Source organism: Carlito syrichta, unplaced genomic scaffold (assembly GCF_000164805.1).
Source record: "Carlito syrichta isolate Samal-C Ts95f unplaced genomic scaffold, Tarsius_syrichta-2.0.1 Scaffold267524, whole genome shotgun sequence".
Taxonomy (NCBI): domain Eukaryota; kingdom Metazoa; phylum Chordata; class Mammalia; order Primates; family Tarsiidae; genus Carlito; species Carlito syrichta.
In genome coordinates this window covers 202,976-215,428 of record NW_007211620.1, presented here as the reverse complement: position 1 = coordinate 215,428, position 12,453 = coordinate 202,976, and the positions used below count along the sequence as shown (strand labels likewise).

Genomic DNA, 12,453 nt, shown 5'->3' with positions numbered 1-12,453 from the left:
ACAGAAGCAGCAGCTACATATTCTGAAACAGACAAAACAAAGCCAGAAACTAAAGCAGAATAGGGAGCATGCATTTAATAGTAGAAATCCTAAAGTTACATTCAGTATAAATTGATTGAAAGCAAGAATATTGCCAACAGCATGATGGATATGAGGCAGACAACCTTGGCTTAACAAATAATCCAGCATTATCACTATTGTTATGACTTTGGTGGGGACTATTGAAAGGAGTATCCAACTCTCCAGCACAGATGGGGATTCCTTCACCTGAATCCCCTTAAAGGCTCTTAAAATAAATCATTTGATGATAAAAGGCAATCCTTGAACACCCATCCCCAACCCAAGACAATCAATTAATATCAAGTTTATATGAAAGGAAAAAAAATTTGTGCTTGGAATGGGTTTTGAAGGGGCTTATTCCCCTGTTTCCCTCCTTTTTAAAATGAGGTTAAGAAGCTATACAGGTTTCATTAGGAACTTATAAAAAAAAAAAAAAAAAGCTGGGGTGCTTTATTCACAGTAGCAGCTTGAAACCAGTTCATTTCCCAACAAGTCTCTGGGATTGTTGAAGGAGTGTATGTTTTAGAATTTAGCAGATTTTAAGCAAAAGCGCTTTCCTTTGTCCTTAAAGGAATTTCACTCATAGCAAAGCGTGCACAAACAAGGCCTGTTTTACAAACACAAATCTGCTCAGCCAGCCACGGTCTAAGCCCGGTCCCTACTGTAACGGAATCAGGGAGGATACAAGTCATCATTATCTTGATCTAACTAGAAAGAGAGAAAAAGAGAGAGAGAGCACAGATGTACAATATTGTGTCATATTGTCTGAGATGCTTTAAAGGACAATTCTTCTACCTATGAAGTGTCACTGAGTCCTAAGCAATGAAATTTATTGTTTTGATAGAAAAACACTAAATTGCAAAGCTACAAGCTTTCACTTATTAAAACAAAAAAGTCAATGTAAAAATTCACACACTGAAAGAAAAAAGTTCACAGTGATACCTAGGAGCATCATTTGCTCTGTTGCAAGTTTTCCTTTAGGAAGTGGTAAGTGTCTAAAACATCATTTAAAAACAAAGTGAGTTAAGATGTTGCCTTTCCCTGCAGCTTCTGGTTTTTTTTTTTTTCCATAGGTATGTGGGGGCTTGGGTGAATGAACCTCCAGTGTTCATACTGTGACATACAGGCTCATAGCCCACTTGAATAGGGCATAAAGATACTTTATCATGCTGAAATAAAAAGAAATAACAGCACAAAAGAATTTCATGTACCAGTTTAAAAACTAAGACTTCAAGTCTGTGCAATGAAAGCCTGCCATGAAATAAAGTGTTACATGCCCTCCTATTACATACTGAACGTGATCTTAAGAAAAAAAAATAGTTAACTTCGTAGGAGGAAGTACAATTAATAAATATTCAGATGACTAGTTAAAATGCTTCCAAAATATAGCAAAAAACATCTCAAGCTGGCTTTTTAACTTTTACAATGCTTTGCTAGTTAAATTCAATGCACGCTGATTTTTGCTTTTGGGATGTGTATGCGTATTGTTTAATTTTTGGTTGACTGAGAATATTTCCATTGAGTAAAGAAGGGGAAAGGTGCGCAATAACCTTGGATACTTAAGTGTTGTGCCTTATTTTGTACATAACTATAATTAAAGTTCGCTAAAGTTTATTCTATCTTGGTTGCAAATAGCCTAAAAAATGAAAGGCCAGGCTTGACAATACCACATGCTCCAAAATTTCGGGTTTGGAAATTGAAACTTGTGTTATCATATGTGGATATATAAACACATGTTTTTAACCCTTGAATGCACTAATACTGAGAAGACTGGAGAAATTTGGCCTTATCCCATACTTCCAACTTGTCACTTAAATGCTGGTTTTAAAGTAAGAAAAGCAAGGATCTTTCTGGCAACTATAATAGTCAAAGAAAACTAACAGTGACTGAGGAAAAAAATGAACTGCTGAGATGAAACTATCACTGTAACTTCCAGCAAATGTCAATGCTATCCTTATCTTATACCTGTGATTCTGGAAGCTTTCAGAGTTTCTCTTTGAGACTTGCTCCTGTAACCAGATCTAAACTTTTTCTTCCCTCTCCAGTTTGCTAGCCATGCTCTACTTTTAAAATTGAATGATACTGTTTGCATGAAGAAGGTAAACATGCTGGAGTTTGGAGGCTGAGAAATCTCCAAAAATACTATCATTTCAACAGATCACTCTTTTTAACAACATATGCTATCAATAAGCTTAGTTTTCAGAATTTTGTCTATGTCACAAAATGTCCCCAGCTTCCTTTTTCAATTTTTTGTCAAAATATTCTGCCTTGAGAACTGATTTAGAATAAACGAATAAACAAAGAGGGAGCATGTCAAGTCAGTTTACAAATGGATATAAAACTAATGTGCACTGAAAATGAGAACATACACTTTTGAGAAGCTAGATTGAATGGCAAATGCAAACAAAGTATCGGTAAATAAATTTGGCAAATGTACTAACATCCTAAAGTTTTGGAATGTTTTCCAGTGTTAAAAAGGCAGCTATCAACATTCACTATTTTACAGTGATTTAAGTCATCTCTGGTTGTTATGTGGTGATTTGTTGTTCTTATGTTTGTTGGCTGTGGATTTACTGCTCAGACTCACAATCCTCCACAACTACGATCCACTGGAATTGGGACTCTTCTGTCAAGGTTCTCTTCTGCAGTTTTCATTAGTATGGCAAGTCGGCTTCCAGACACCCTTCCTTTCTGAATAGCACTCATCAGCTTAAAGAGAAAATAAGCAACATATTCAGAAGTCTAGACAATGTACTCTCTTTTTCCCGGAATTTTAATGGTTACTACTGAGGCAAGCAGAGGTAATTAGGTGCTTTATCAAAAACTTTAACAAGTACTACAGCTCAAATAAGAAGAAACATTTCAAAATGAGGGGAAGGGCTAGGTATTACAACGCTGCTGCAAAAACTATATCTATCAAGCTAATCAATCTGTCTTTAAAGGCAAAATTTTTTTTCGTTATTAGTGTGTTCTGGGCACTTTTTCTAAAAAAGCAGCTTCAAATATTGGATTTTAATTCCATTTAAAAATCTTAAAAAGGAAGCTCAGGGATTGAATAAAGATAAACCATGACCTATATTTATCTATTCTTTTTTAGTGTTGCTGTACTTGACAACTTCAAGTCCCCTAAATCCAAATTCCTTAAAGACTTTTTAAAGCAATTTACATTTAAGTCCTTGAAAACGGACCCAGAGATCTACCTTAAGAATTAAAAGCACTCTACAGCACAGATTTTAGCTAATTCATTTTTATCCAATGGATAAAATCAGAATTAGTCTTGAAATTACATGCAGTCAGCGGGCAAAGGCCTTTAATCTAGAAGGCACTTTGCAATTATGAGCATGAGGATTTTTTTTCCTTTTCAAGTTGATGTGCTTTCAACTATTTGCTTTTCTTGATCTCACTTCCCCAATTTTTTTTTATTTATTTACTTAAAAAAAAAAAAACAGAGTTGGCTATTCATCAGAAAAAAATTTATACGAAAATTCTCAAAATATATTTTAGGGTTATCGCTTTTAACCTATAAAGATACATTTCTTAAAAACAGCTCTGAATAAGAGTCAGAGGCATCTGCCAAGGGGCTGGATCAGAATTTCATGACCTTATTAAAAGCTGTTTCACAAGCTATTGCTTATTAGAGATAGACTCCTACATGCAGAAGTGTCATTAAAGCCCAAACCTAGAAATAGTCATGCAGCCATACAATATCTACAGTGATCCTTTCATGAGGATTATTGAAAAACCATATCTATAGTCAAAAGAGATGTTTAATGGGATAAACAAGAGTTTTTAATCTTCAAAAGAGAAAATATTTTATTTAAAATACAAAAAATAACCCTGAAAACATACTTTATATCTGAGGAATGGTGTAACATAAGGAATACTGATATCTAAAGACAGAGCAATTTATTGTTTATTGTTTTGTCTCTGATTCCAGGAAGACCTTCAGAGTTTATCAGAGCTAACAAAACTGACAAAGCTAGAATTTTTTTTAGTTATAAACAGTATATGATATACCAACCTTGAAAAACCCAAAGTTTTCTTTAAACACTGAGTTTAGAAACTCATTGAGTTTCTAAAAATCATTTTACAAGAAAAAAATAACATTTGGGTGTGAATATATTTCATAAGAAATACGGTCAGCAATTTTAAAACTGAAAATTACACTCTGTACATTTGTACTTAGAAGCATGAATGGTTTCTTTCATTTAAAATGGGATAAGAAATACTCAATTATTTAAAAACTCTACAAGAAAATCTGCAAATAGTTTAAATTATTTTCTGTGTTTTTAACCCTACTGCATTCAAGAAAATTACCTAAAACCCAAACCACATAGCATATCCATAAAATTAGATTTTTATTGTTTCTAAAACCCCAGGTCTTTCAACCCTAAATTCTGCTGTTTATTTACAACACACATGAAATAAAGCATAAGCTATTTCTCTGAAGAAAAGTTTTCTAAAATTCTGAGACAAACAACAAAATACTCTCCAGAAAAACTATACAAAAATGTGTTAATGGTGTTCAATTCCCAAGCATAAATTTTAAGTTCAATTTAAAATGTGCATTTAGTTAAACAGTAAGCTAAAGAACTAACATTCTTTTTTGTGATGCTGGACACAACCTGTGAAAATTTTCTGCATTTAGATTCAACAATGCTCTTATCTGCAGCTCATCTCCAGAGAGACAATTACCATTTCCTTTGCCTTGATCTTGTTTGTTTAACTTGACACAGTGAAGAAAGGGCTGACATTGACCAAAATCCCCAGCATTAATTTATTTCATGTTCAGCATTCATCATTGCCATGGCGCAAGCAAGACCTGGCATTCATTTGAAATACCTGCCCAAGATGCACTACAGAAAAAACCCTAGCTGCTTGGAAACCAATACATTCTTCATATGATCAGAGTCATGTAGATAGCTCCACATAATGTTAGAGTTTGTTAAATTTATTTCTTTTAAGGAATTTTTAAGGAATGATGTGTAGCATCCAGTTTGATGTTAAAGTAACAAAATGTATTTCCTTCATGATTACAAGATTAAACAATGAGTCTTGAGTAGCTGAAAATTAGAAATGGAAATATTTAAATTAATATGGTCTTAACTCCAGAGTACAGTTTTTCTTCCTTTTGCTTTTCTAGTTCTCCACAAGGTAAATATTGAATAGCTACGTTCTCAAATGAATATAATTCATTAATGAATATAATTATAATTTTTTAAAACTGCCTATGTAAAAAATTATTTTCCACATTAGAAATCTAGTATTGCCTCTTTTGACATAAGTAGAGAAAGATCCAGCAGTGACATTCTAATGCCTACATCTTTAAAAAGCATGCTTCATGGGGACCAAAGGAAGGCACAAACTTTACCTGTACTATGACCCCACTTATTTACCTAATCCTGAATTTTATGACATCATTAAAATAAAATAAAGCCGGGCTCGGTGGCTCAGCTTGTAATCCTGCGCCTTTGGGAGGCTAAGGTAAGTGGATTGCCTGAGCCCACGGGTTCGAGACCCGCCTGGGCAACTTGGCAAGACCTCATCTCTACAATAAATCAAAAAAAAAGTAGCCGGACGTGATAGCGCACGTCTGTAATTCCGGCTACTGGGAAGGCTGAGGCAGAAGGATCGCTGGAGCCCACCAGGTTGAGGCACCACACTCCAGTCTGGGTGACAGAGTGAGACTCCAACTCATATAAAATAAAATAAAAATTAAACAAATTTTTAAAAAAGCATGCTCCAGCCAGGTATGGTGGTTCATACCTGTAATCCCTGCACTTTGGGAGGACAAGGTAGGTGGACTGCTTGAGCCCATGAGTTTGAGAACAGCCTGGGCAACACGCCAAACCTTGTCTCTACAGAAAAATTTAAAAAGATAAAAAGCATGCTTCATATTCTACCCTTACACCAATAAGTAACCTCAATTTAACCTAAAGTCCCCAACATAATAGAATGTTTCTTATAAAAATAAAGCTACAGGCCGGGCTCGGTGGCTCAGCCTGTAATGCCACGCCTTTGGGAGGCTGAGGTGAGTGGATTGCCTGAGCCCGCGGGTTCGAGACCCGCCCGGGCAGCGAGACCTCATCTCTACAATAAATCAAAAAATCAGCCGGGCATGGTAGTGCATGCCTGTAATTCCGGCTACTCGGAAGGCTGAGGTGGAAGGATCGCTGGAGCCCAGCAGGCGAGGCTGCGGTGGCCGGGAGCGGCCACTGCACTCCAGTCTGGGCGACAGAACGAGACTCCAACTCAAAAAAAATAAATAAATAAAATAAAGCTACAGAAAATATACCAAATAGAGCCTTTCCCATGAGGGCAGAAATATCAACCACTGCTGGTTTCAACTTTTCTTCTTTTTCAGAATGAAGTGACAACTGTGTAGACTTAAACATCCATTCTTGAACATCCATTTATGATCATTACAACCAAGAGATAAAAGGAATATACTTGTTCCTTTCACAACTCACCTGCAAAAATTCATTGAGTTCAACCTGTCCATTTTTGTTCAAATCTACTTCATTCAGAATTTCGTGTAGTGTATTTTCATCCATTTGGACACAGATACTCTAAGGAAAAGAAAAGCACAGCACAATGAAGTTTGATGAAAAATTATGCTTATTTTGGCCGGGTGTGGTGGTTCATGTCTATAATCCCAGCACTTTGGGAGGCCAAGGTGTGAGGATTGCCTGAGGTCATAGGTTCGAGACCAACCTGGGCAACTTGGCGAGACCTCATCTTTACAATACATAAAAAAACAATTAGCCGGGTATGGTGGCTTGTGCCTGTAGTTCAGCTGCTTGGAAGGCTGAGGCAGAAGAATAGCCTGAGCCCAGCAGGTCAAGACTGCAGTGGCCATGAGCATACCACTGCACTCCAGCCTAAGCAACAGAGTGAGGCTTTGACTCAAAAAAAAAAAAGAAAGAAAGAAATTATGCATATCCTTTTACTAATGCTATTGATCTTTCATAAATTACAATAAAAATAATAAGTATAGCAAGCACTAGATGAGGAAATATTCTTCTACTATCAGAAACTGTTAACTAAACAACAAAAAATTACCTCTAATACACGCTGAACATCAACAATGGTAATAAAGCCTTTTTGGTCTGCATCAAACTTATGAAATCTCTTCTTATACCTAGAACACAACATTGAATAATGGAAAAATATACATACATAGGCAAAAAGAGAGAGCAAGAAAGGGAAAGACAGAAACTTATTAGAAGTACCTGTCAATGTCTGAAGGCAGTAGGCTAATTTCAGAGCGATCTGTTAACTGTTCTGATCGAGATTTATAGCCCATTTCATAATATAGAAACTTCCTGGCTGTTTCAAGTTGTTCCTAAAACAGAGAAACACACAAATAATGTTTTATTTCTTCCAGTTTTAAGTATAAACTCACAATCAATAAAATGTACACTCCACCATGATCAAGATCTAGAACATTTCCAACATCCTAAAACCTTCCTCACATTCATTTGCAGTTGATCCTTTCCCTTACTATTCTGCTTCCGGTTACCAGAGTTTGCCTTTCTGGAATTTCATATAAAAGGTTGGTATAGTATACAGTCTTTTGTGTTTGACTACTTTTACATAGCATTATGATGCTGAGATTCATTCATGTTGCTGCATGTTTTAATATTTCATTTCTTTTTACTGCTGGGTATCCTTACACAGAATTGATCAGCAAAATCCATAGGACCAAATTCTTGCAGTTTGGTGACAGTAAAGCAATGAAAGGTGAAGATATCCAGGACTGGAACTACTATAATGTGACAAGAAGTGCCAAGACAAATCTCATGAGATTAGCTATGCTGAAATTTTGCCACTGATAGTTAGAAAGTCATGAGAAGAAATAAGCTGTCCTCAACAGTTATTCTTCATGTTTTCAATGCCCCCCGTCTCAACACTGTCTTAGTTTTCATCACATCACTCTCTCATCTAAGTTTTAGAACTTCCAAGATGACTCTAGTATAGGGTATATTCACAAATCTCTTTCCATACACACACACACACACACACTATGTATATGAGGGGGAACCAAAAAACAGAATTCATTTATTTTTAAAAATTGTGTATTTATTCTTACATGTTTAAACTTCAGTCATATTCAACGTACTTTCTGTTTGATGCAATACACCTACTTGTCAATTTTGATGCCTTTTAGTGTTACTACTGGTTTTTGTTTCAACTCTTCCGTATCGGCAAAACACTTCCTTTTGAGGACTTTTTCATCCAGGGTAACAGAAGTAAGTCCCTGGAGTGAGACTGGGTGATTAGGGAGGGTAAGACATAGGGGCCATGCTGTTTTTGGTCAAAAACTGCTTAGCACTCAGTGCTGTATGGGCAGGTGTGCTCATAAATCACCCATCATGAAATGGGCAAACGTGTTGAAAGAATCTCCCCAAAAAAAGTCACTGAAGCCAAAAGAAATCTCTCACAACAACACTAGCTGGTGCACTGAAGTCAATGGGTTCCTTAGAATACTAATCTAGCGGAAGAAGCCTGTTCTACAAGGGGACTGCTCTCTAAAAAATAATTGGTTTTTTTGTGGGTCTCTCTTCATATTTACACACACATATATATACTTCTCAACTTTATTGATGTGAGCTGGCCACGTGACTGACTTTGGCCAATGGAACATGAATGGATATGATATATGCCACTTTTGAGTAAAAGTTTTAAAAGTAAGTTAATAGTTCTGCTTAGCCTCTTAGATGAGATCTGAAGCCAACATGGACTATGAAGAAGAGCCATAGCAGCTAACATGTAGTCTTCATGCAATATGACTAAAAAATAAATGCTTGCTGCCATAAACCACCAAGATCTTGAAATTGCCTGTTATGCAGTATAACCTAGCAAAAACTGACTAACACAAGTCTTAAATTCCCCAACCTCGCATCAGAGAACCTAATTTAATGGTTCCCAAATTCTGGTCTGAAGAATAGTACTGAATAGAATACGAAGTGAAACAAGCAAATAAAACAACGGTATACATACTTATATGAAATGTGTTTATATTTGGTTAGTGATATGACCCCTACTCTTTTTTCTTGGGAGGATAAACTTTTTTTGAGATTATTTCTTTCCTACTTTCCTTTCTCTAAAGAAATATATACTAGAAATGTTCTTCCTTAATTTCTTAAATAGCAAAATAAAAAGTTATAACACTAAATAATTTCTAGCTTAAAAATAAATTAAAATAATGCACATACATGTTTTATATATATAGTCTACATAAAACTTGTCTGTGAACTCTCCAATGCCAACGGCATTCTTTGCTGGCAGTTTCTCTCTTCACACAAGAAAATCCACCACTTGTTATAAATAAAATTATTTTGTTCTTCCACCAATTTATCCTAGCCATTTTCTATAAAACTAGTTCAAAATCTACCTCCTTGGAAATGCCATCTCTGATGCTTCCCTCCAACAACTATATCTTCCTTGATTCATGTCCCTTCATTGCGTATGTCATTACCCATACTCCATTAAGCAAAGAATCATGAAATTTCAAAGCTGGAAGAGATTTTTCCATAAAGGTCACCCAGTGTACCTTCTTAATTTATTTTATTAATTTATTAAACACATTAATTTATTTTATAACATTCCAAAAATGGAAGCATAAGTCTAAACAACTCAAGTAGTAGGAAGCTAACTAAAGGGATGGTGCCATTTGCTAGAAAGTTTTATGTTGGGATTAAATTCATCCCCTTGCAGTTCTTCCAATTATGGTAGGATTAGCAAAACTTTCCTATAGTAGAACAAACCTAATGTTTGTTTGTTTGGTTTCTATATCATAGCTCAACAAGCAGTTAAGATAGTGTTATGTGCTTTCCTTCTTAGAATTTCCTTTTAGTCCAGAACTACTCTTCTACTAAGATAGGATTTCAAATCCCTACACCATGCTGTATAACTTCTTCCAGATCACAACTGATCTGTCATATAATACAATTATCAGAACAAAATACTATACTGCAACAGAGATCTGGCAAGTACCTAGAAGGAAGTAACTATCAGCTTCATCAATCTAGATATATGATTTCTATTAATGCAGTTCAGGATTGCAATTGGATTTGGGGGCAGCCATGGTCCACCGTTAACAGCTATGCATTCACAGTTAACTAAAACGTATTTCTTTTTCACATGTGCTACAGTTAAGCCTTGTCAAGTCTATCTTGAATGGATGGAGCTGTTTTCCTACCTAATGTAAGGTTTGCCATTTATCTCTATTAAATTATGCCTAATGAAATTTCACCCATTGTTTCAATTCATCATCAAACATTCACTCTCCCTCTGGTTTCTTGTTATTGATACACTAAAAATGCATGCCATAAATATTGTAATTTAATCACTTGAACTAGGTCAAGACCAAGGACAGAGTGCTCTGACCTGCTACTAGAGACCTCTTCTGGGACCAACACTGATCATTTAACTGGTTACAAATCTACCAATTTTACAAAGGTATCACATGTAGCTTTATAAAATGCCTTATAGAATCCCATATGTTATGTCTACATCCTCTCCCTGGTCTAACAATCTCCTTGCTCTATCTAAAAAGAAAATGAGATGTCTAAAATGGTTTTGCCTAAGTGATTCCTTACTAGTTTCTAGTGATCACTACTTCTTATTAGATGCTGACAAAACTTAAAATGCCATAATCCAGAAAACCACCCAACGTCAATGCCAAGAACACCAATTTTTAGGATGCAAAATAATTTTTCTTTCCTTTTTCAAATTTGGTACTACATTTGTCTACCTTCTATCTTCTGGTCCCATTTCTATTTGCTACAATATTGTAAAGATCAACGGTAGGTAAATATTCCCAACTTCAAATTTCCAGAATATCCTGAGTATAATTTTTCTCAGCTGGCATAAAATTCATTCACTAGTTTCCTACTTGAATTATCTATTCCCTCTTACTGATATTTATATTTTGATCTTTTCACACATGAAAACTAAAGGAAGGGAGGAAGGGAAAGAAGAAAAAACATGTCGGTATTAAACTATAAGTTGAATAGTTCTCCCATCTCTCCAGCACTCACTTTAAGCAATGATCAAGGTCAGGCCTTACTTGTATTTTTTTTTTCAATTTTTAGAGGCTATTTTTGGTGTTCTTAGCATTTTTCCCCAACACTCAAACAATACCTGACACTATTCATAGACATCCACGTTATCCTGCTATCCCTCCTCCATTGTTGAGCACTTGTCTTCTGTCTGTTTCCCACTTGGTGTTTATCAGCTTGCTGTGTTCACAGTCCACTCCATCTTCCCTTGTTGGGATTTTTATTGAAATCAATTATGAAAACAATTTCTTTTTGTGAGATTCTCTCAGTTAACTTAAGTGTCTTTTCTTTATAGTCTCTCAATGAAAACTGTATCTTTTGCTTGAAACGGATAGAATCTGCCTTACCAAATCCTTTGGGGCAGTATTTCCCAAACTATGTCCTTGGCAACATGAGTCAGCTCCCTGTCTAGCCCTCCCAATAAGTCAAAGTTGGGTCTGCCTTCAAATAAGTTCCCTTTCGGAAATTGAAAACACCCCACCATTTTAAAGATTCCAAATTATCTGCACTAAAGACACAATTTCATTTGTTGAATTTGGAATTTACCACACTCTTTTGACCAAGTAGTCATCTTTTCACATGTATTTATACCCTGGAGAATATAAATTAGCAATGTTACTTTCTCTAAATGTTCCTGCCAACTCCTCTATCAATCCCCAACTCCCCAAGACATTGCCTTTCTCCCTAATCAGTTCTTCCAAGTTGGTTGGATTTTGGTCTTGAGTAAGTCTCGCTAAATATTTGTCTAAATTTTGGAAAATATACATACATTTCAGAGCTATGTATTGTAACAACTCGAGTAGATTTCAATCCTTGAAACTAGGATCTATTTATTATTCCCCTAAAATATTTGGTGCAATGTTCAGTATACAAGTCACTCATTAAGTATTGACCGGCAAAAACAACCACAATTCATCTACAGAGAGTTATTTATCACCTTGTTCTTCTTTCACTTTTGCAGGTTAAATAATCCCAATGCTTTTAACCTTTTATCAGAAGTACAACTTTCTAACCTTTTAATTCTTTTTCTCCCTCTCCTTTGTTCTCTCTAGACTGGCCATAGCCCTCATTAATACTCCAATGTTTCAAGTATTGAGTAATAACTTTAGGTCTTTTATTGATGATACTTTTTTCAAGGGGGATGGGAGAGTATTTCTGAGCACATAAATATATTCATAAAATTTGGACTGAAATTAAATCTATCTTCCCTAGGAGGACCAAACACAACCAGTTTACAGAATTTTCTTCCTCCTTCCTACCTCCCACAGCCTGAATTCCTTGCATAAAATATGTTCCTGCATATTTAAATCATTCCAATCATAATTTT

At 35.5% G+C, this 12,453-nt stretch overlaps 1 protein-coding gene across 1 annotated transcript in view; it reads right to left on the bottom strand.

Moving 5' to 3' along the window:
• Positions 1-485: 485 nt before the first annotated feature.
• Positions 486-12,453, bottom strand: part of GPD2 (glycerol-3-phosphate dehydrogenase 2) — a 152,970-nt gene continuing 141,002 nt past the window's right edge. Inside the window, 4 exon segments of the mRNA XM_008052218.2 lie at positions 486-2,769; positions 6,531-6,629; positions 7,123-7,201; positions 7,293-7,405. Of these exon segments, the coding sequence (XP_008050409.1) occupies positions 2,644-2,769; positions 6,531-6,629; positions 7,123-7,201; positions 7,293-7,405 (417 nt within the window). The 3' untranslated portion in view covers positions 486-2,643.